General features: G+C 43.7%; 1 protein-coding gene across 2 annotated transcripts in view; it reads right to left on the reverse strand.

Annotated features, from left to right (window-relative positions):
- The window catches only part of LOC146186235 (uncharacterized), a 123,567-nt gene extending 110,526 nt beyond the window's left edge, over positions 1 to 13,041 (reverse strand). For both annotated transcript variants that reach the window (XM_084607108.1, XM_084607107.1), the window contains exons 1-2: positions 12,951 to 13,041; positions 5,864 to 6,617 (exon numbers count right to left, since the gene is read on the reverse strand). In XM_084607108.1, coding sequence (XP_084463234.1) covers positions 5,864 to 6,082 — 219 coding nt within the window. In that variant the 5' untranslated portion in view covers positions 6,083 to 6,617; positions 12,951 to 13,041. The remainder of the gene's footprint in view (positions 1 to 5,863; positions 6,618 to 12,950) is intronic.
- Between the last annotated feature and the right edge of the window lie 11,760 nt (positions 13,042 to 24,801).

Genomic DNA, 24,801 nt, shown 5'->3' on the forward strand with positions numbered 1-24,801 from the left:
CACGCGCGCGCCTTTGTCACTTTGCCGGATTGCTTGATTAACGGTGGCGGCGCCGCGCGCACACTCTTGCGCTATAGCTGCCGCCCGGTTAGCTGGTCAATGCGCCTTCCAAAGAGTATACCGGTATAGAGAACGACATGGGGAGATTTGATTTTGCTGGCTTCGGAGTAACCTGATCGCATTTTCACGCGTTCCGCGGGCGCAAACAAAAAGAAACGCTAAAACAGGATAACCGTTCGAATCTGTACAGCGCTGAAGTGCCTGGGAACTCATTCGCCCCTGTATTTCCGCTAAAAAAGGAAAAACAGAAAATATCCATTTTAGTGCACTATTACACGGCCTTGGTCAAGTTTATCAGTAATCTTCAACTTTTTCTAATATGCTGTATAGACCAGGTGTTGATAACGGCACGCTTCTGTTTGAAATTAGCAGCGAGCGGTGCGGGTGTGCCTTTTCCGAATCGATGTGGCCTTACAGTTTGTTATCGGGATGGCTTGCACGTGGCAGCAGTGCACTGCATCAGCTAGTACTTTGGTTGGACAGGTTCAGAAAATTGCCTTTATATAAAAAACAGAGGGATGTTAAGATATGTTTCAAGGCGGCAACTTTAAAGCACTGCAGTTGAAGAAGAAAAGTATAGCTCGGAGAAACGCGCCTTGTGCGTGTGCTGCAGAAAAGCAGCATATGCGTTCGTTAGCATTTATCGCCAACTGCCACCTGGAAGTGATAATTTTAGAATAGCAGATTTTTTAAGAAATAAAGTAAATTGAAATTTTGCATGAGCTAATGCTGATGTGAATTATTTTAATTTATGTGGTAAAAATACATACGCATCCGGTGACGCATCATCGTATTATAAAGAAGCTTTTATTCGAGCCTGTTATCTGTTCGTATCTTATTAATGAGCCACGATAGCAATTTTGTCCAGGATAATCATGAAAAAGCTGCAAATCATTCCGAAATGAGACAGCACCTGCAAAAAAAGCGTACAAAGCGCTGTTTTCAATTCGTGCACTGCAGAATGTGTCGACACCAATGTTACTTTCGTGGGCCCAAGCGAGAAGTCCGTGCTGTCGAAATTAACTAATTATTACCTAATTTTCATTAATTTGAGCAACCAAAATAATATTTTGATGTGATTATTGCACCAATCGCTGGAAAAGAACCTAACAAGCACAGAGGTATGCGTGGTAAATAGTTCGTGAAATATTGAGCGGCTGTATATAATGTGTAGAATGATGTGACGAATAAAGCTGCCTATATATCTGCCTTCGTTCGGCGCAATAATAATTGTGAGCTGAAAGCCCTTGTTCATCAAATACACAAGATGCCAAGCAGATCTCTGTTAACCATGAGGCGCAGAATACTTCCGTGTAAACAATACGCTGCAGCTATGATTCGTATTGTGTCTTTCCCGTGTCTGTCTGCATGCACTGTATTTATGCAGCTCTGTTCATTCTTTAACAGTGATCCCCCTTTCTTCTCTGTGACCAATTCAGACTCTGCTTCAGGTTTTATCGACAGTCATAACCTCTAAACGGGGCCATCACCTCTGCTTTGAGAATCCGGTACCGCAATTTCGTGCAGAGATCTTAGGCAAACGAACGCATTACAGGGAAACGTCAATGCAAGTTGTGAATATTGTGCATGTTGGTCTTTATGAACCGTTAGTCCTGCTGCATGCAAAGCATGCTGGTGTCGTGAACATCATTAATCTTCAATATATATCTAGGGGTGACCTTACGCCTCTCTGTCATTAAATTTATCTAATAACGAATGAAAACGTTGGAACTTCCTCTCTTATGTAAATACACTTAGTATTTTCAGTTCAAGACAACCAACTCATGCCTACCTGTTTGCAATGTCATATTCACTTGTGCTTGCTGCCCTTTGTAAACACGCCGCCTTTTACAAATTATACAACTAGCTGACCTGCTCATAGCATTTGTGTTATTTGTTATCTGTATACATATTAATACGCAATCCCGTTTCTTTGAGAAGATTTCCTGTATCCGGCGCTCTTATTTTTGGGCCTGAAAATATAGTCTCCGACTAGGGGTGAAGTACTCTTTTGTATATTGTTTATGCATAATAATAACAATTATAAAACACTGGTAGTTTGATTGAAAGTGCGGCAAAAGTGAATTACAACTTCTGTTCGCTTTTAGATTTACTGGCATCGAATTAAAGTTCACTCGAGCAGTTGCAGTGGTTGACAGTACTGCTTAGTATACTTTGCATGTTGTTTTCAAAATAGATTTGCATACATCGATATACATTTACATTTACGAAATACAAAGCTGTCCTGCAATCAAAATTATTCAGGCTCGCTGCATTTCTTGGTGCCAACTGCATATTTTTATTACGTCACTATGAAAAAAATTGTTTTATACTTTAGGAGCTATTACGATCTTGCCTGCTCGAAATATTTGCATGATAGTCAAAATATAATTATGAAAGATAATATAGGGGCTCTTCGTCGTAAGGAACGTCATTTGTGCCTTTCAGCGTGAGTTCTTGCTGTTGATGAAATCCATGCAATATTGTTGGTCTATATATGCATGCAGCGAGCCGCAAGGGCGTAATATGTCTCACGGTAGTAGTTGTGGCAAGAATTTAAATCGCATTGGTTAGAGTGAAGCTGTATTGTAATCACACACATAGGCCTATGCAGTCAGACCGCCAACTACACATTTATATTACTGAGATATACCTGTAACGCGGAGTTCGCTAACTGCAAGCTTAGGCCATGCAGCAAAGAGCATGTGCCTCGGTTCAATAGGGAAAACTTTTTAGATATCCTGACTCATGCTTTCAAACGCCACTCTTCCTTGGTTCTGTTTTAAACCTTTATACTTCGTATAAAACTACTGAGACAACGAAAGTCAAGCACAACTATACCAGAGTTGATCCATGATGAAAACTGACGCCGTTACTGAAGCAGAAAGTTTTGTAACTCATTTTAGCCAGCTCAAATTCTATCGGCTGAAATATCAGACATCTGTTGAATCGTTAAACTTCTGCCAAGTCGAATTAGCCCCATTTTCTTCGATACAGCTTGAAAAACAATCGAAGTTCACACCACTCAGGAGCACAGAGATAATAGCTTTTGAATGAGGCGCAAACAGATAAACCAATATGGGGCCTATTTCAATTCACAACACTAATAACAGGACCTTAAAATTATTGAATACGCCCCAAACATGGTTCGCGTTATTTAAAATGCAAGGCAAGAATATATTATATTCTTATACTGTGAGGTTATAATGTCATTGCCTTTTTTGCTTGGACGTAACATAAATAGAAATAGCTGCTCTCATGAACTATAGCACAATGCAGAGGAGTGTATAGCATGATTTAACAATGCAGCCCATGTTTTGTCAAACGTGAAGTGACCTTGATCAGCGGTGAATACTTGTGTCGCCTAATGTTTCCATGATCGGTAAATAGTGATGCAATGAAGGCAGCATATACACTTCTGCGTCTCATTTTGTACAAACCTTCCAGATGACCTGCGGGCCATCATATTCATGGTTAACAAGTATATAATAGAGCAATTCCATCTATGAATCATCACGACATGTTAAGAAATTTATATTTCAACTATAGCAATTGAGATCGAGCTTGCAGAGCATGGTTGGTTTGCACCCCGCAGATGATACCTTAGTGAGTGCGTCTTGCTTGTGGTGGTTTAAGATGGTGAGCGTACACATAAGCCTTTGTGAAAAAAAAAAAAAGAAAAAAAAAAGACTGTTGGAGATGCTGCATGGGTTGCTCGTCTCTGAACATACTGTGGTTAGTACAAAGAAAATATACCTGCAACGGAGGGAGGAGATTTACACGCGTTTTCAGGCAAGTTCCGAGTCGTTGCAACGTTTGCAATTCATCAGTGTTATTCCGCATATATGGCCAGAAACATAGCAACAAATTCGATGCTTGTCGCAAATTTGTCCTGTGATGTATACACTATAGAATTACTGTATGGCTGTGTTGAGGGTCGTTTAGGCAAGGTGCAGTATACTGCGCATAAAAAGGACCACATGAGACCGCAAAGCTTGCGACCCTATAAATGGGCTTCGAGTATTACAAGTAACAGCCAAGAGTCCCCGCTTGCCCTGAATTATATTCGTAAGCAACATAACGAGAGCAGCATTTGAAGAGAATCGGTTAAACTTGCCACTCAAAAAGCTGAGCCTCAAGGCTGAGCAGGCATATCTCAATTTTTGTAAAAAAGAAAAAATTCTCTTTGCTCAGAACTTGCCATGCATATTTGTGTTTCCTGTGCGGGTATTTGCTTGCGAGTGCCCGGTTAGTAAAAAAAAAAAAAGCATATGTCAGGTATACGCTCACCCAAACAGTGTATGCCTGTATAGACCATTCAGCTAAATTCGCACCATGCATTAATTAAGGGGAAGCTTTAAATCAAGAAAAGAGAAGCCTAATCCAAGGAATTTATAATCACACCTCATCTCAGGTAAAAGGGGTACAGGGATACACAACCCATCACCATGTAGACCACGTGATACAAAGAAAAATAAGAAATTGGAAAAGAAAAGCCAGTTCAGCTGGCTCAAACGCTGTCTATGCTACCGAGCCATTCCAACTGATACATATTCTCGTTTTTCTGTCTTTAAGGACGACGCGATAAAAGCTATAAGCTCAGATACAGCCTTCAAGAAAAACGTAGGAGAAAAGAATTAAAATTAATAAAAGGAGCGCAGAAGCAGTTTTGAAGGCCATCATGCGTGTACAGTCATCCAGTGTTAAACGAGCCGTCAAAAGGCTGACTTAAGTTCATTAAAAATTTTCCTCTTTGGGTTCTCGAGTCTTCATTAGAACTGATTATCACGCAAAGCACTTTAAGGTTTTGATCTTAGAACGCCTCCATGGGTAACGATTGCCAAGAATGAATTCACACACCATGGAGCGCGTAGGATTCTGAAATATGTGCCAGTTTATCAAAACAAAAATTACATGTGCACTATATATCTATATATATAATTTTCATACTATATTGTGCACTGTATTATATACACAGCACGTGTAATAAATGTTTGAAACTTTGGGGAGTGCTGACATGTGCGTCCGTCGGTGATGTCAGCTTCTTCGAATTGATCAGCAATCTTTCTGGAGGTGTTTTCGCAACTTCTCGGCCATCTATATGACATTTTACAACGTTGGGGTATATATATCATAACACAGTCTATCCTCAGTGCTCCTGAAGCCTGTTGTTATTGGCCCTGTTTTCGGTTAGAAAGTCGTTCGCACTGCATGCATGATATTCGCTGCAAACATTGCTGTCTGGAAAATAAACGGCCATTTTCTGGTTGCATCGCGCGTGAGACGGTTCATACACAAACAAGCCTTGCGAACCGTTCAATGGCGTAGTTTGTGGGCGGTGAAAATAATGAACCTTGTGCCGAATTCATTGTACAACGCAGCTTTATGCATCCTTAGCTGGCTTAAGCCGCACCTTCACGCTGAAGTGTCGTTCTTTAAAACCGGACTGTACAGCATGCATGCATGACCAGACTGCAAGCACATAACGCCCCCACCGCGCTGCTCTAGAAGTGAACGCACTGCGTCGAGCTATTCGCGCTACGATGAGTCCGACATCGGCAGATCAATCAACTCCTTAGCTTCGAAGCGCGCCATGGTTCATAACATGAGCGGCAAGAGAAGCCATGCTTATAGTTGAAACCGGCAGTGAGCCGAAGTTGTATATACTATAACTAGCCGATTAAACACCGACTTGTAAGAGAACTCAAAGGAAGCTGCGCGTTGAACGCCGGCGCCAAACCACGTGCCGCGCATTAGCGTCGGTGATCGACGGGAAGGAGGAAGGGAGGGCAGGCACACTCACGTCCTTCTGATCGAGCGTCCCGAAGACCTCGAGCTTGTCCAGGCGCACAGTTCCTTGAAAGGGCAGGAACCTCGTGCCGCGGGATATGCGGCTGTTGCTCCACACGGCGGCCGTCACTTCCTTGGCCGACGTCGTCGATGTCGAGTCAGTCGTCGTAGACGCCGTGCGGTCACTGAGCACCAAGCTGAGCTCCTTCGGTATGAGCACGAACGTCTCCATCGTTGCGCGCGCGCACTCTGTTGCTGCCGGCGCCGTCTCTCCTCTCCCCCACCGAAGCGAAGTTCACGACGACGGACACAAACACCCGCGACAAACGGTCCAGCACCTCACGGAGACGACACCGACGAGAAGCAGCAGAAGCGGGGAAGCGCCGGCGGATTCATCACGACGAGGGAAAAAGCGCCGGGATGGAGGAGGACGACACCACCGCTCGTAATCCTGCCCGGTGTCTCATGCCGGTCCCGACGGCGTGCTGTCTAGCTCGAGTGAAAGTTGGCGTGTCTCGACTGCCAAAGACAGGTGGCAACGGTAAGGAACTCGCGGGGAGGGGAAGGACCGGCCCTGCAAGGAGGAGGCGTCCGGGCGGTGCCCGAAGGTCGTTAAAGGTGCGCCGGCCCACCTGTGCCGGCGCTCCATTGGCCCACCGCGCGGCGACGCCGGCGAATCAATGGCCGCGCCAGGTGCGCCGCGTCGTCCGGCGCGCCACGCTGCCGCCATTGGCCTCAGCTGCCACACCGGGTGCTATTGGGGGAGCCTGGGGATGAAGGAACTAAACAAAGAGAAAAAGAGAGTTCGCCGGCCGCACGAGCCACGATTTGTTTTTCCGGGCTCGTCAACCGGTGGTTGACATGCGACGACGGCGGCGGCGGAGGCAGAAGCATGTTGCGCCGCGTCGTATGGCAACCTCCCTAGGAGTTCTCCTTCTCCCATGCAACGGACGGCAGCCTCCGCTTGCTTCATTGCGGAAATCTGAGGCTAACGCCGCGTTAGCTGTACCGCTTCCTGGCTCTTGACGTGGAGCTGAGTAAGCGCGCCACTGTACGAAGCGACTCCGGAGGAAAACGAAACTCGTACGTAACGGAGCGTGCGCCATTCGTGGCAACGCGCCCGTGTAGACACAAAAGTCCCCGAATGGGAAGCCATCCGTCTAAAAACAAAACAAAAAAGAAAGACGTTGCTGCGGGCTCCCATGCGCACGATGCGTTTGTAAACCCAAAATTTCGCAGTGCTGAACGCAAATTATACTTTGTCACACAGCGTAAATGAAAAAAAAAAAAAAAAAAAACACGAAAAGAAATTCTGCAGTTGAAGGATTTATCCGTCTCGATAACGCCTAACCGCTCGGTTATTGTGCGCCGAGCTATAGCTTGAGCAGATGGAGAGTGGCTCCATGAAAACGTTACAAGAGCTCTCTAAATGGCGTACGAATCAGGATATGCGCGTGCGTGCAATAAGACGCGAAAGACACACTCAAGCACACGCTTAGTCAAGTGGAAAATTCTGAACCCCTGAGGGTTTTGTGTCGACAACGAGGCTACGTAAATATTCAATACAGCGGTACTACTGCTGGTTTGTCTTGTCGTCGGTAATGAGCTTCCTTCTACATAGGTCAGAGGGAGAGTGAAAAGAACTCTCGCGCGCGACTAATCTATATATACTCTTTACCTTTTCCATGGAAACTTTCGAGGCGCGTAAATGCGCAGAATAACTCCCCTCTAGATGAGAGTTTCCAACAGATAATGGAGGCAGCAGCTTGGTCACAACAGAAAGCCGGTTCAAGTGCGTATGGCCTCTTATGCATATTGCGTGACGTTGCGTTTGCGTTATAAACCAGTGGTACTTTTTTTTTTGTTGCTTTTCATTAACAGATTCTTAATGTGTGCATCATCCGACAGACCGAATTCCACGCAACACTATCCGTGCTGCGATATCCTGAATCTGCTTCTCTTTTTTATGGCGGCTTTCCAACGAGTATGTACATGTGTAATTGAGAATTCATCCACAAATTCATGCTTTTTGTTGCAATTAAAGTCGATTCGGGGATAAAATTGAATGACAAAAAAAAAAAAACGCGTATGCACGCGATATTGAATGAAGATCGCAAGACTGGACAGGCCGACAGACGACAAACAGCGAGAAGATAGCGGCGTGTCTGGCCCACAAAACAATACTATAATTTTCATGGCAACCATTTTCTTATTTGTGTGAGAAACATGTATGTATATATGTGTGGTTTATTGCTGCTCACTGAGTAGAGAGAGAGAAAGGAAGGAAGGAAAAGGGAAGGTTAAACATTATGGACCGGTGTTTTGAGTGTATGATAGCCATGGCTACATGAAAGAGAAAGCAAGAAGGGACGATGGGCACGGGCGTACGTTTTCACACAAGATGCTCTCAGTTATCAAAGCAGCGAAGTGTATACGCCTTGTTGATGCGACTACGATGGGTCTTATCTATACTTTAAGCCAGAGGGCGTAGGTCGAGGCTGTCCAGGGCAAATACAGCGTATGTCCTTCACTGTTGTATAAAATACTCGCACTGCAGATGCACACTTATTGTCTCCTTACACTCTCATTTGTCACAAACAACGCTGCCAGTCGATCAATATTGGTTGGTAACAGCAGCACTGAACCATGTATATATGACGACCCTCTGCGTTCAGTGAGTGTATATGCATGCGTGTAAGGAGCTGCGCAAAGTATGCCCATGCGTTTTGTTGTTTGTATATATAGTGTATGGAATATACAGCAGCTCTGTTCCGGTCCTAACACCGCTAAGAAGCTCAGTGTGTATTGAAATTGTATCCATGATTAACACACATCTTATACCTAATGGACCACTAGATACTAGCGGTTGGGGTCCTCAGCAATTAATAATCGGTCCGCTTTAATTAGCGTGCATGAGCACGATTGATATGTAGTGGCGATGGATTTGTATTGCAATTCTTCTTTTAATTTCCAGGCTATAATAAACTCGACACTGGGTCGAGAGCAGTCATGGCAGTATCATAATAAATTACTGTTTTTAATTACATTTTTGGTAATTTGTTATGTAATGAATCACTTTTTTGGTTTGGTAATTTAGTAATGTAATGAATTATTTTTGTTAGTAATTTTGCAGCAAGAAATTAGTTCATTTCGAAATTACTTTCACTAAAGTGCGCCACTACTTCTTCAATAGACAACGAAGTAGAGTGCCGCGAAAGCAGGAATGACGTGCGGCAACCCGAAACCAGCTTAAGGGATCGGCAAAAGAAGACAGAATTGAGCAGAACAGTGCGCCTGAGACTTTGTGTGTAGCAGGGTCACTTAGTGCGGCTATCCCATGGCAGCCATTCTCCAAGCAGTAGAATACAAGGCGTCAAGGGAATTCCGAATGGAGAAATGGGGCAAGAAGGCTGGCTGAAAACTAGTTGGGAGCGCGGCGCAGTGACACTCCCTGGTGCGTCGGCTAGGGCACAGTGCTACATGGTTACACGTACTCGCCACCACGGGGCGAGGGAGAATTGAGGTTGGGGGAGATAGGCGGAAGGTTCTTGGCGTGAGCCACCGTGGCTTGAGCATTACTGAGCAAAGGTGGCGATGTTGATTCTTGGGACTATGAAAGAAATAAATAACCTAGCTTCTTTGGGCCCTTTAAATGGCGGAGACAGCTCCGGGCCAGCAAGACGCGGGGTTCGCCAGTCATTCCACGATAGTTCGACCATGCTTCTGATTTTGTTGTTGTTTTTTTCCTGTTGTCTTGTTTTTGTAATGGCAAGCTTGCTGTAGGAAAGAGGGAAGGAATAGCTCTCTGGGGCGAAATTCGGCGGGAAGACGAAAGAATGTGTGTGCTTCGCGTCTGGAGAACAAGTTGTTGTTTTGTTTACTAGCTTTACTTATATAGCTTTTGCATGGATGGAAACTAGGAAGTAATTTAGGAGTAATTTAATTACTCAGTAGAAGTTTTGTAATGTAATTTCATTCTTTTTTTGGAGCAGTAAAAGTAATGTAATTTGATTACTTTTCTGCGATTTTAAGCAAAGTCGTTGTCATTGATTGTGACCAATTTAGGCGCATTTTTAACGTGACAACGTTAAGACAGCTTTTCAGTGGAGGCACTGGAGATTCCGGCAGCGTGCAGAGAAAATTCTGATTCGTCGTAAATGATTGACGTCACATGAGGTACGGGGGACTTGCAAAGTGATTACAACATTATATTGATATTACAAGGGTAACATGACCAAAATGTTACACAGCTACAAAGATATGCAAGCATCGATAATAAATGACCTGAAACGAAAATTTAGGGCAAGATTAGGTCCTGGGAATTGCAACATTAATTAACCAGGGTAACAAACCGTCTCCTAAATTATTGATTCCAAGGAACAATAGTATAATGCGAAATTGAAGGCTATGAACATGAAACGTTGGTCCTGTTGTTAAGTTTCCCTAATCGGCAGTGGTCACGATCGCTTTCTGGCATTACATATTCAAACAATGACATCTAATATGCTTTCTTGTGCGTCAGATTGAAACATACTTCCATGCGCATAACGACGTCTCTGTATAATTACAGGATGCATGGAAGCCAACTAAACGAGCTTTCAAATGTGCATTTTGGCATTCTATATTTCGAAAACCCTCCTGATGATATCAGTTACCTTTGAAATTAGAGGTCTTCATTTTCGTAATATAATATTGCCTCTTAATGTCAATAATAGAGAAGTTAAATAGCTACTTTTAGTTAATCGTCTAGTCATTACTCTGTGTCAAGTAAATAATACCAACCTGACTTTAAAAACATCTGAAGAAAGCGCACAAATGTATTGTTCAGTTTTTAGAATACTAGAGAAAAACCGTGTAAGAAATCATCCTATATGCGCTTGCATCTTGCATCGCAAACCTTAATTCATCATCTCCGATGAATTGACTTCGACCCTGACATGAATTGACCTCTCACACTCTGTGACTTCTCTGAGTGATATGACTTGACTTCTCTTCGACCGATGAATTGACTTCTCTTTGTGTACCGTACTTAATTCATCCAGAAATGGTCTGTACATGAAATATATAAATAAAAATGAGAACAATGATACCGAAATTTCGAAAAAGTTTATAATCGAAATTCAAAGTATCGCATACTTCGCGCCTGACTCGTTGCAAAGTGCAGTGGAAGGCTCACGGCACTGCGTGTGAATAGGCTCCTCTTTTCAAAGAAGCCCCAATCAGACTGACCTTGTTGAATCAGTGAAGTAAAATTATAAGCGTAATAGCGGATACTATAACAAGAGAGAAGGAAAAAAAAAAAGAACGTTAGAGATCCCTGCGGTACCTGCAGCATTGGAGAACTGCGTAAGCATTAATGGCATTCTGTAGCAAGCTGCGCATGCTATTTTATTTATTTTATTTTTCTTTGATTAAATAATACTTTACACATTTTCTAATCATCTTTCTCACTTCATTCCAGTTTTTTCCCAAACGCTCAACTTTCGGTCACGTGACACGCATGCAGACCGGTTGCACTTCCGGTAACATGACCCTCCCTACACGTCACGTGACTCTACCACACATTAAGTGACGGAAGGGTGACGTCACATCAGTACGTCGCTATTACTCTGCCTGGCTATTTCGACTTCTCATTGACTTTCTTGGCTATAAAAATTCGCCTAATTACTCAATTTTACCCATACGATTTCCCAGACGAGATTTCTTCATCCTGTATCTATACAATAGTTCCTTTTTTTTGGTAACTCGTTCGGTTACAGCTAAATTGTGTACGCACCTTCTGGGGACGCCAAACTTCAAACATACACCTAATGATTCCGCATTAAAACCTATTATGAACAGTTCAGAGCTCTGATTGCGCTATCTGTATCTCATGCTTCGTTATGCATGAGATATTGATTTAAATCGACCTGCGTCTGCTTTAGCGATGTAGAACCTTCTGTAAGGTATTCTGTGCTGCTCGTTCCACTGGGCGATACTTTGCAAAGTATATGCGCATTGTTTCCTTGTGTACTAACCTTGGTTGGTGCAAAAAGGAAAAGCTGTAGTATTGAACTGCATCAAGTGTGCTTGGCTGGGCAGAAATGCTTTAAATCTTCAGACGATTCTATTGGATATTGTTTCTTGACCATGTTGTATTACGTATGGCCAGACTGTCTTTGAATTTCCTGGATAAATAGTAGTGTCTGTGAAAACAGCGACATCAGTGCGCCTTACATACGTTCCATGAGACTCAGCATTGACCATGACACGCTCCAAGATAAATAACATGCAGCTGAATTTCACTCTGTTTTAATTAGGGTTAATTAAGTATCAGTCCTCAGGCAGGCTTTTATCTAAAAAGCGCCAGTATCTTTAGAACGTAGGTGCTTTTTTCTTCTTAATTCTTAAGGAGAAGCCACATTATAGTCAAAGTCCGAGGAAACGAACCGGCGCCCTTGGTCACAGCCGCAGGTATATGTCATAGCACTGACTCATGTGGATATTAAAATATAGAAAAGTTTGGTTGTCATTTGCAGTCCTTCACGCGAATGCAAAGATAAAGGAAAATTCCAGGGAAGATTATGGACAATGGGTTCCATATAGGACACCTCCAATCTCAAAGTCTGACTGAAGTAATTTGTTTCTCTTTCTGGGCTCCGTAGTTGCTGGTCTGCAAACATATGCTTTAAATTCATGCGAAATTTTACCTGGACAGTAAAGGTTCTCTTCCTATTTTTTTCTGTAATGATGATAACATGAATTCAGGAGGATAGACGGATGGTGGCATATCTTTCCAGCATTAGGATAAAAACAAACAGCGAATATGGGCCAGCTTGGAGTGCATAAAGCGTGCACGCCATGTCAGTATTTTACAGACTGAATAATATACCAACAGCAACCAAATATGTTTCCAGGCGTTCCCTTTTTTCGCAACATTTTCAAAGCAATGGTGGCCCAGAAAGGTGGGTAAGCGAGTCGATTGCACATGGCATGAACCGACTCGAAGATGATCAGTATGTTCAATGAACTACAACGAAAGATCATTAAATTTCAGGACCCCGATAAGCCACCACGAAGGAGTGCATGAGCACTTGGTCGAAACTCATCTACATACTCACAAGGAAAAGTGTCGTTCAAGCAGCAAACGGGACTTCTGCAATTCTCCATTCGCAAGTTTGCTCTTTTCCACCGTTTGGCGCAGCGCTCTATACGGTGAAGAGAAGGGGGCGCGGTGAACAAACAGAAAGGCGGCGTCCGAAAGTGGAAAGACCGAACCGTTCTCTTTTTATGATAGGAAGGAACGAGCGTTTTCTTCCCTCACCCCTTCCTCCATTGCCCGCATTAAATGGGCTGATAGCTGTGGGAGACCTCTCACACTGTATTTTTTCTAGCTCTCTCTTCAGGAGGGTTATCCTCGCCAATTAGGTCCAGCGCATCCCACGGAGCGACTGAATGATCGGTGTGCGGGAGTTTGTCGAGAATCTTACTCTTTTTAGTAAGTACAGAAATAGAGGATCCTGCTTATAGTTAGGAATATATGCGACAGGTGAAGCCATCAAGAATAAACACAAACACATCCAAAGATGCACTCAGACAGGCCGGTGCTGGATGTCCAATGTCGCGTCAGAATGTTTGCGTCCGCTTTCACCTTAGTGAAATTCGTTTGTGGACTATTTAGTGGAGTGCATCTGAGTGACGAAACCGTATACGGGCTCAGATTCAATCCACAAACTCGTCCAGCAAGCAAATCCTCTTTTGTTTGGAGTATCGTTTTCTTTCTTTTTTGTTTTGTTTTTTTCTGTCGGAATACCTGCATGCGTTTTGCAGTTGAACAAACGGAAATTCCAGATTATAATTTCAGGAGGGATCATCAGGAAAAATTGTATATTGGTGAATGTTGGTCTTATAATTTTCACATTCTCAGTCATTTTTAAGCATTTTTTCATCATATAAACTAGTAAAAAATGCTAGGGCTGGAGAAAGGCTACCAAATGACTGCATAGCTTGATGAGGATCGTATACCCCTTCGGCATCTTTCTGTAGACAACATATATGAGATTGCGCGTAAGGAATAAGCCGCCATGGGACGAGGAAGACAGGCGGAAATGTCTATGGCGTGAACATATTACTGTGCATAAGGTGCAGGTGGTCCGTTTCTGGGACCACGGAACTAATAAATAACTTGCTTCGTGGCTTCAAACAGTGTATACCGCTGAGCAGGAGGCAAGCAAGGCGTTAGGTTAGTCTTTCGTTTCAGTCTTGAGTGCACTGAAAATTAGGAACTTCTATTTTTCTTCCACTTTTAATTTTGTTGCGTTTGTGGCCGTTGTCTTATCTATATAATAAGTTAATAACGCATTTGGCAGCTACGGAAGAGGAAATAATTAGTTGTCTGGGACGTAAATTGACGCAGACGAAAGAATGTGTGCGCCCCGCCTGGAAACAGGTTGTTTTGTTTACTAGGCTTACTTCGCTTTGGTATGCATAAAAATCTAGAAAGCAATTTCAGAGTAATCGCATTAGTCTGCTGAAGCATTAAATTTTAGAAGCGGTAATAAGCCATGTAATTTATTTTCATTTCTGTGATTTTCAACAAAGTAATGAGTAACAATTATTTCCAAAGTAACTTTGTCATGTAGACATGTCCCAGCTGAAGTATGTATTAATGTATAAAAAAGACTCCGGAGATGTTAACACCATTATCGTAGGTGCTGGCAATTTATTTAGCGAGGTAAATTCTCAGAATAAGGGCGCCTATCGGTCGCGACTCGCGACGACACCAACGCAACGTGCAAGTAAGTGCCCAAATGACATGTGTGCCTCGATGCGCGGCGCGCATCGAGGCACCCTACAAATGACTGACGCGTGGCGCCATCTGGCGCCGTCACAGCGATTCTAGTCAGTCACCGTCCAACTGCATAGCATAGAGTATCGCGCACGCAATACAATACAAAAATCGACGGGACGAACATGAACGCTCTAAAAACGACCGGATGCTGCAGCTGTCAACGCGAAGTATTAAACCCCCTTCGCGCTCGATGGTGGATGCCGGTGTTCACTTCACATGCTCGCTAGAAGAGCACTGCACATTTCCATAGAGCGAAAAATAAGGTCTGGATTTCTGTCTAGCTCGCGGATAATTCAACAATAAATAGTAATATACATACAAAAAGAAAACGATGCGCTGAACCTTGTACAACCGGTTAACGAATTCGTGCATAAAAATACTGATATGAGGCTGTTTCTTAACAAGAGCACCCTATTGCTATCCACGCGAAGGTCTGGGCAGCTGCTTCAAGAAAGACTTGTATACCATCAAAGCGATCGGCAGCTGGGAATGCGGTTATGTGGGCGCTTCTTTTCGAATATAGCACGGACACTGCATGGCAGGTTTTTTCCACACTGTGATTGCATATCAACTCTGGCTAGACAAAGCCTGCAGTGTTGCAAGCTATTACTTTAAAATGCCGTCGATACAGTACAGAAACTCTGGCCGCACAGGAAGGCAGACCGAGCAAGTGTAGCGCGCGGAGTGCGTGGAGCGAGTACGTTCGCTGAACTCACCAAAAGACGAGTGCTTTTTTTCAGCTAATGTCAGCGATTACGATAATGTGTCTGAAGAAATGATATAGAAAACGAATAAACCGTATGGGAAATTTTATGGTGTGGGCGTTGGATAATGGTAAATTACTAGTGTAATGACTGATCAAAATGCCGCTATGTTTGGCCGTATAACACGAAAATTACACACCCGCGAAAGTTTAGCCCCTTCTGTAATTAGTTTTTGTCGAATGGAAGTTACAAACTTTAGTCGGTGCGAAGAGATCGTAAATAAATAAGCATGGGCGTGGTTTTCCTCGGGCAAGGAGCTGGGAGGCAATCATCTCTTCAGCACTGTAAATATCGAGCAATCACCTAGTTATGCAAAGAAAAACTACAGGATTCTTATCACAGCAGGGGTCGTATATAAAACAGCGTGAGAAAGAAGTGGATTCTCTACGCATCCTTGTGACTATCAAATATGTTTATCCTCGAAGTATAAACACGGTCAAGCAAGGAGCTACGAAAGGGAGATATTAAGCCCGTATGAAATATGGTGCTCTCAGAAGCAATGGGCTTGCGTGCAGCAATGCTTAGCCGAATAACTATTCATCAAAATGACAAGAGGAAGGCACTCGAAAAACTTGATCGCGCTTAGGGCAGAGAGGGGCCTGTCTATCTATATCAGGGCGGCAGCAGTGCTAAGGCCGGTTCATGCTTCAGCAGCTGTCGGAAACAGGAAGGACAGTATATAATTTCTGGGCGTTTGCATTAAGTTGTATGGACGTCGGTGGCCCGTTCGGTTTGTTTTGACACGGCGTCAAACGACATCGTCGCTGTGTTTGAGATGCCGTGGGACAAAAAACCTCAAGCGTCGAAGACTGACGGAAGATGCCAATTACAGAACGACCAACTCGATGATGACAATAATTGCTTCATTATACCGTCGAATGATAGCCTAGTCATGTTTCTGTCGTAAGAAGCAGACATGTACATAAGAGTGCACCAGAATTGCGAAACAAACATCAGACACCAAGCCATACGCGCGCACGTAAATACTGACGCGAGCGCGCATCCGCACTCCGCACTGAGTAGGTTTCGCCGCTCCGCCGTGAGGTGGCGACACTGCTCAATCTCGAAGCCAATACGTCGAATCACTTTCGCCGCTCTCAGAGACAGATTAGCGATAGGTTCGCAGTCCATGCGGTAGAGTGCAGCGGCATTTATGTTATACATAGAACACTAATGAAGCCCTCGAGTACCTGGTCGTGTTTCGGGGTTACGCAACTGAAGCCCGAGATGTTATCGAAGCAATCTCAGTCATCAGTGGACGGACCTCGTTGTGCAATTACGCTCACGTCTTATGAAGCAGAAAAGAGAACTAGCGATGAGATATCCTTCATTAAGATTTGTTTTTGCAGTTTGCCTCGTATATATGCTTGAAAGAAGTTTTGAACTCCTATAATCGTATTGCTATATCTTACAGCTCAAGGTAGAGATGAGAAAAACAAACCAGCTCGTGACCCTTATCCTTGTGCAGAACGATGGTAATGAATACCGTTTTGACGTCATCAGCTATGATTAGCTAGCTCATAGACTTAATTGCGCGTAGCGAAAATGCGACCGTGCGTTTCTTCCAGAATATGCCATTCATTTGCTGAAAACAAGAGGGAGGATTAAGAACAGTCTGCACACTCTTATCTGCAATAGACAAGCTACTTGCGGGAAACTTACATCATATATGCCGCATAAACACATTGGTTTACTGCGCACAAGTGTGATAGTTCCACAACAATGAATGTAAGCAGCGTCCCCTTTGAAACGGCCTATGGCGAGTGGTGCCATGACAGCGAAGTCGAGGCCTCGCCATTTGGTGTTTAAAAAATATGTATGGTGTTTAAATTATGTACTAATCTGAACAAAAGACCTCCGCGTGTGAAACCTGCGACGTACACCATTTGGGGGCAATAAACGTAACGAACGAGTGCCAGATGACAATAAAAAATGATGGGAGTTTCAGTAATACATATGTTCGCTTAACTGCATTTTTATGATGATGAACGAGGCAGTTGAGCATGCGTGAAGTTCGCAGCACCGCTGACCGAGCACACAAAGATGAACGAGTTGACCCACTCAAGTGCCACCCAAACGCCTGAAGGGAGATTGGTTCGCTTGCACGCCTATTGCTTCCGACGGCTTCAGTTTCACGGGTCAACACTTCCTGTTCCTCACGCCATAGCCTCAGGTTTACGGAGTTGGCTGTTAGGGCCTCAAGATACTGTCGCCGTTGGCCTGGCCGCTCCTCTTCGTAGGGGCTCAACTCCAGATCTCCGCAGTCATGAATGCTCGGGGCATGAAGTTCCATGAAGTTCGACAGAGTACTTCTTCGGTTGAACCATCCTCTCTGATAGTGCAGGGAGCATACATGGCAAAATTACTTTTGAAAAGGAATATAATTACATTACTAATTAGTAATTACTTTGCTGAAAGGTGCAAAAAGTAATTAAATTACATTACCCATTACTGCTCCCAGAAAGTGATGAAATTACATTACAATTACTTCGACTGAGTAATTCAATTACTTTTGAAATAAATTCTAGTTTCCGCCCATGCAAAAACTAAGCAAAGTTAGTAAACAAAACAGCAACTTGTTCTCGAGATGTGAAGCACACACATTCTTTCCTTTTCCCGGCAAATTCCATCCCAGAGAGTTATTCCTTTCCTCTTTCCTACAGCACTTCCAATTACCAAAACAAGACAACAACGACAACAACAGCAAAGCAGAAGCATGGTCGAACGATCGTGAAATGACCGTCTAATCCAGCGTCTTGCTTGCCCGGAGCTGTTTCCGCCATTTGAAGGCCCGAAGAAGCTGTTATTTATTGCCTCCGCAGTCCTAAGAATCGACGTCGGCATCTTGTGCTCACTGCTCAGTACTGCTCAAGACACGATGGCTCACGACATGGACCCTACCGCCTATCTCCCCAAACCCCAAACCTCCCTCGCCCCGTGGTGACGAGGGTAACCAAGCACCACTGTGCCCTAGCCGACGCAATAGGGAGTGCCACTGCGCCGCGCTCCCAACTAGTTCTCAACACCGGCCTTCTTGCACCATCTGTCCCTTCGGCATTCTCTTGGCGCCTTATACCTATACTGCTTGGAGAATTGTTGCCATGGGATAGCCGCCACCCTGCTACACACGATGTCTGGTTCTATTCAGTATGCATGCGGGTCTCTCCATACCAAAGGGAACAATGCCTAAACATTCACTTAATGATCCCTCCGTACTATAACGCGAAAGTAAATGTCCTTTTCTTCCGAAAATGCGGCGTCCGAGTCGAGGTTGCGACATTCTTCTGGCAGGTGGTATAGTTGGTATATATGTGACATGGCCGAGCCCCCATTTGTCGCCGGGTTTATGACGTATACGTCACGCAACCACAGGGCTTGGTTCGAGGTGGCAGGAGCTGCCAACTCGCGTAGATCGTTTGATATGGGATGGTGAGATAATAATCAAGATTATACTAATAATACTAATAACAAGAGTATATCACCAATTACCCCTAACGGTTCTGGAAACATTTTAGTGGTGATAAAAGCGATGCCTCTCATCTATCAGTCGAAGAGTGTTAAAACGGCAAATGCGCATAGTGATTTTTTTTCGCTCAATATTTAATGGCGATAACTACGCTATACCCAATATAGAATTATATACCGATGTTTCAAAAAATGATCCCATTGTCATTACCGACGCTGGCATTTTTAACCTTCTACTCGGGCTCGACGACAACAAAGCAACCAGTCCCGATAAAATTCCAAACGCATTTTCAAAACGATACGCCGAACCATGCAGCAAGTATAGGCCTTATCTATTGTAAATCTCTTAGTACTTGCAAACTGCCATGTGACTGGAAAATAACCAAGGTATTTCCGATTCATAATGAGGCAGCACTTCTTTATTATCGAATTTCAGACTGATATTACTGACTAGCACTGCATATAAATTGCTAGAACATATAATTTCAAACCATGTAACTGAGGTCTTAGAACACTTTAACTTATCATCACGTCATCAACATGGGTTTCGCCGTGGTTTATCAAACATTACTCAATTAACAGAATTAGTCCACGACCTCGCTTTAAGTATAGATAACTGCAGCCAGGCTGACATCATATTACTCGATTTCGCTAAAGCATTTGATTGCGTGCGTTATTCTAAACTAATTGCAAAGTTACGGGGTTTCATTGGTGATAGTGAAATATTGGCTTGGATAGAGGACGTTTTTATATCAGCGTTCACAATTCGTCTTTTACCACCACGTGAAATCCAGATCGGTATCAGTCACATTCGGAGTTCCTCAAGGTTCTGTTCTTGGACCCGTGTTATTTCTTATTGCACATGTCATGGCATGTGCTCACTAGCACTGGCCTGCAGGTATACCGATCAATCCTCAACCTGTACGTCCTGATATATTTTTAATGTCCCGAACAATACTGTCGTGTCCTTCATGATGGATTTCAAGCATGTTTTATACGTTGTCAGTGATATAGTAACAGTAAGAAGAGCATTTATTCAAGAAAAACGGCTTAGGCGGGTCAGGGCGGAGTTGGTATATGGTCCTTCCCCATTGCTCCGGTGGCTGAACCCCTGCCTGGGTAAGGCTTCATTTCTTGACAAACCCATGCCATGAGCTAAAGGCAGACATTCTTGAGACAAAACATTTAGAAGGCCCCGAAATGAATGATTGGGTGGCACTACCCGTGCACGCAAGGCATACCTCGTGCAATGTGCACGTCATAGTAATCGAGTCGGACGTGTGGCTTATGCCGTCTTCGAAGCGCTAAGAAATGCCCGACTCATGCGCTGTTCTGAACTGTGAAGAAGTTTAAGGTGGAACGGGGCAGCAGTTACAGACCCTACCGTTCTTTCTATACGCCTTAAGCGTGATGCGAGAGGTCACTCATGCGTCAAAATTTCAGGAATACTTCGTCGTCCCCTTCGATAAAATTGAAAAAAAAAAAAACAGACAAAAATTGTTTTTTTTTTCGAGCTGACCTAGCTGCCTACGTATAGAAACAAAATACGGCGCAGTATACAAGTATATATCCATTTCTGCAATCTGCAATATGGCAGTAAGACGTAGCATCTTCAAAACCATATATGCTATAGGCTGCCAGTCCGGCTTAATTCGTAGCGATGAGATTTTACATCCACATCTTGTATACCTCTGTACATGACTCGAAACAGATACATAAATACTTTATTTATGCACTATTTCATTTGCGTGGTGAAAGCAAGCTGAATATGATCAAGTGCTGGAAAACAGAGGTCGAAGAGAGTGCGCTAGTGAAGGCAAATGCTGCACTGTTTCGCCATGTTCGCTAGCTTACTCCGCAACTCGACGCCAGCACCGGCTCTATTGCTTTGTAGGTGGTCTAGTAAGCACAGAAAACGGGCTAGCTCTAGCATACTTTGTATTTTGATTTCCACCAGCCATAAGCTTGCACTTGATTCCTATATGCCGGCGTGCTCTGCTTTGAGTGCTTCAGCACGGAACGAATGATGAACAAATCCTTTAGGCGATTGATGCAGCATATTTCATATACAAAAGGTATACCCGCCCGCATAAAAAAAATAAAAACATTATTTTATATGCTTTGTCTACTTTAGCCTGGCAGAGAAAAAAAATATCTAGCTTTAATTTGGATGCTCTGGAATGAAGTATATTAATTCAATAGAATTACACGCTGCCTAACGTTTTACTACGAGTTGTGCATTTGTTGTGGAAGTTGTCTAACTAGTTCGGACTTAGCGCTTCCAGGTTAAGATTCCTATGAGAAAATATTGAAGAAGCTCGAAGCATAGCAACGCCACAATTGGGGACTGGAATTACGTGGCAATGAAATTTTTTGTGTTACAGAAACAAAAAAACACGATGCAATGAATGCGTGCTCACCACCAAAATATTTGTTATAAAATTATTGTTGCCTGGTCATGCTGCTGTTCAAGGAAATTATTTTTTGTCCGTATTTTTTGTCCAAAAGCAGTATAAGTGAGTGTATATCTCTCATGAGCTGCTTTCGAATATTTTTGCAAAATGCTTAACATCACGCGTTTAAACTTCTTCCTATGCAGTACTCTGGGAAGATTGCTCATGCTTTTATGGGATTAATATAAGAACATATGGCTAACAGACCGAACGTGTTTAAATCTAGAAAATACGTTTGTTCTCTCTAACAGTTTAGAACAAACGTCCACTCGTGAGTAAAAGTGGTATACTCCACGCGAGCAGCAACGATTGCATTTTTTTTTTTTTCTGCATAAAAAGACTTGCCAGACAAAATTGCTTGGACAAGATGGCAAGTATATCAAGGAGGGTACAAGCATATCTCGGAATTAACTGCTTCTCTGTCGGAAAAATCTGGCGGGCTGTTTTCTCGCAGTGCGTGCAGTATATCACTTTTGCTCAAGACTGTACGTTATCTCTAGCAATGTTAGACAGGCAGCTATTTTGCGACGCAGCGGCGCCATCCTTCACCGTGGCAGCGTACGCGTTCTTCGTTCCCACGCCTCAGCAGAGTGCTGTGAACGTCGGTGGAATTCGAACTTGCGGCGCCATATGAAACCACGCGGACACCACTGCCGCGCTCGCACGACAGGCGAGCTCTCGCTCTTTTCTCTTCCCTCTTCTCTCAAGCAGCGCTTTGCGGGTTGTCTGCCGCAGGCTCGCAGCTCCGCTTGCGCTCAGGCAATAGACAGTAGAACCACGACATGCCTCGTCCTGTCTCGCGGATCTTAGAACAGTCTGCAACTCAGTGTGAGTACCACTGACCCTTCATTTTAAGATGCATGTTCGTAACGCAGTAGGTTTTGGGGAGCATTTGTTGCTTTATTTGCCTGCCATGTTGTTACACGTCCCTGTAGGAGTAGACTCAGGATAACTGGGATGGACATTTTCATGCTAATTTCCTCTTCGGTTACTTCGGTTGACGCTGCATGCAAGGCTGTGCTAGACGACCGGTAAGATATCCATTGTTTATACATTGCAGCGTATTAACCGACAATTAATCATCTTGTCAGTCATTGACACCTGATATGATTAATAGAACGTGCATATGGGCTGTTTATGCACGCCGGGAGTAAGAAAAGCTTTTGCTTCAACTCTAATGTACCAAACAAAAAATATGCACACTTCATAAATTCCAATTTCAGCACACTGACTTGGACACACAAACTTTTGCAGCAGTGGTAAACTTTACGGCTCAGGAACAGTTTGCCGAAGTTGCACTGAAAAAATCATAATTCTGCATAATGTTAATCTGTCTCTAATTTTTGTTTTTGCTTGCAGATGTTCTGTGCGAAAGGGAAGATGGTGATATGCAAGCTGCTCAAGCATACATCGGCAAGGGCTGCTGAAAGCTGCTGTCCTTATAACCGAGAGCAAAAGGCGCATGCTAGAGATGCTGGCTTAGCAGACACCTGAAGCTGCCATTAATGCGGCGTCTTCAATAACCTGGGATCTACCGACACAATGGATCCAACCACAGGTGAAGTCCTGGAAGTCTGAAAGAATTCTGCCTAGAGTTCTTCTTACTATGTACCACATGCACACCTAATAAATATTGACGAAACAAACAATTGCGACTTTTTTGTGTGCATATATACTTTCAGAATGCTGTATATATATTGTTAGCTGCATGTGAACTACCTTCACAAAAGCAAACTCAACAAACGTGTTTGGCGCATGATTGCCTTAGCTGCCTCTGCTCCGTAACAGCAATCAAATAAAAAATAGCCACCAGACAAAAACACACATTCAACAATAATGGGATTACCTGAATGCCAATGATGCAAAGCCAGAGGACAAGCTCGGATGGGCTATGTTGGACTGCCGATGAGCATAGCTGGACAGCAGTTCTTAAAAGCCACTGAGTAAGCTTGGTTGCAACTATTGGATAGCCAGTGAGAGTGGCTGGATGTACGTTGTATGGGAGCCAGTGGGTATGCTTGAGGTGAAGATATTCGGTAGCCATTGAGTGAGGTTGCACGCCAATAAATAAGCTAGTCTACAATTGGAAAGCCAGTCTAGTAGATTGGATGAAATCTTCCCATTGAAATGCCAATAATGGCCCCAATATTGGTACCGGTTTCCCCAATATTAGGCTGATGGCGGGCCATTGACGGCGTGCTACTTGGGTCAGTAGTGTGCATGTACAGCGGGTTGATCAAGTGAGTGGATAATTTAGAGTTTTTCGTAAACACCAATAACATCTAAATAGGCAAATAAGAGTGTCACTGCGCGGTGCTGTGTCTGTAGCAGCCTAAATTACCTAATATAGAGTGAGAGAAATCGGCCCGCCGCTGCTACCTCAAACAATCGAACAGCACCGAACAGAAAACCAAATTTATCGAATAAAGAAACACAGCCTTCAGAAAGACGCCGTTGTGTGTTTGCAAAACTTGGTCAAGAGAGTCGACGAGTATTGCAGGACTACTGTAACTATTCGGGTTGTGTGGGCACAGTTCCGGTAGAATGGAAATTCTCTTCTCTGTTTCCGCTAGTAAAAGTTAGAAAATCCGCTCTTGGCCTCCTGCCATACCAACGAATTTCCTCGGATACCTACGTTGGTAAGCTCATGGAACGAATTGCTTACAAGAATAAATTGGCACCTGGAGTGCTACCAAATATATTCAGTTCTAATGTGCAGTTTCAAAGTCGACGTTCATCTATGGCAGCATGCCCGGCCTGGTGCAATGAGTTCAACACCAAGAGCATTAGAAGCACATGACCACGGCTTTGCTCCTGGAGATCACGAGACACATTACAACATAACTAGTCGTGCAATTTTTGGCGCATTGGAGTCTGCCGAGTTTTGGGGTCAAGTGTTCTACTGGATATGCAGTCACCTGTTCAAGAGACATGTAGCTCTTTAATCAGTCTGAGGACGGACGAACATCTTATTTCTTATTTCCATTCCCACGTAGTTTCACAGGGGGGAGGGCTAAGCCCATCGGTCATCAGTCTTGAACTTGTTGGCCTTATCGACGTACTATCAAAGTCGGTGAAAAAATCATTTTTTTAAGGACGAAATCTGCATCTGGGAATCTGGAGTTACATGACCAAAGGCAAGTCTCCTTACATTCAACGTACAGATTTAATGTGCCATCGTTGCCTTTACACGCAAGAACCTGTCTCACTACGCTGTTTGTATAAATGGTGCAGAAATACTCTATGCAACAAGCCATCGTTTCCTTGGAGCAATCATCGATCGTACTTTATCGTGGACCCCAATGTCAAGTGCATAAAAAATAGATGACAGTGATTATTATCCTCTTCTTTATCAAAGGAAGGTGAAGGTCGATGATACAAGTGTACGGAGCATTCCTTCGGTGAAGTATCCCTATTACTTGGAAACTTGAGGAAACAT

This window comes from Amblyomma maculatum, chromosome 6 (assembly GCF_055883805.1).
Source record: "Amblyomma maculatum isolate TAMU_Amacu chromosome 6, ASM5588380v1, whole genome shotgun sequence".
NCBI lineage: Eukaryota > Metazoa > Arthropoda > Arachnida > Ixodida > Ixodidae > Amblyomma > Amblyomma maculatum.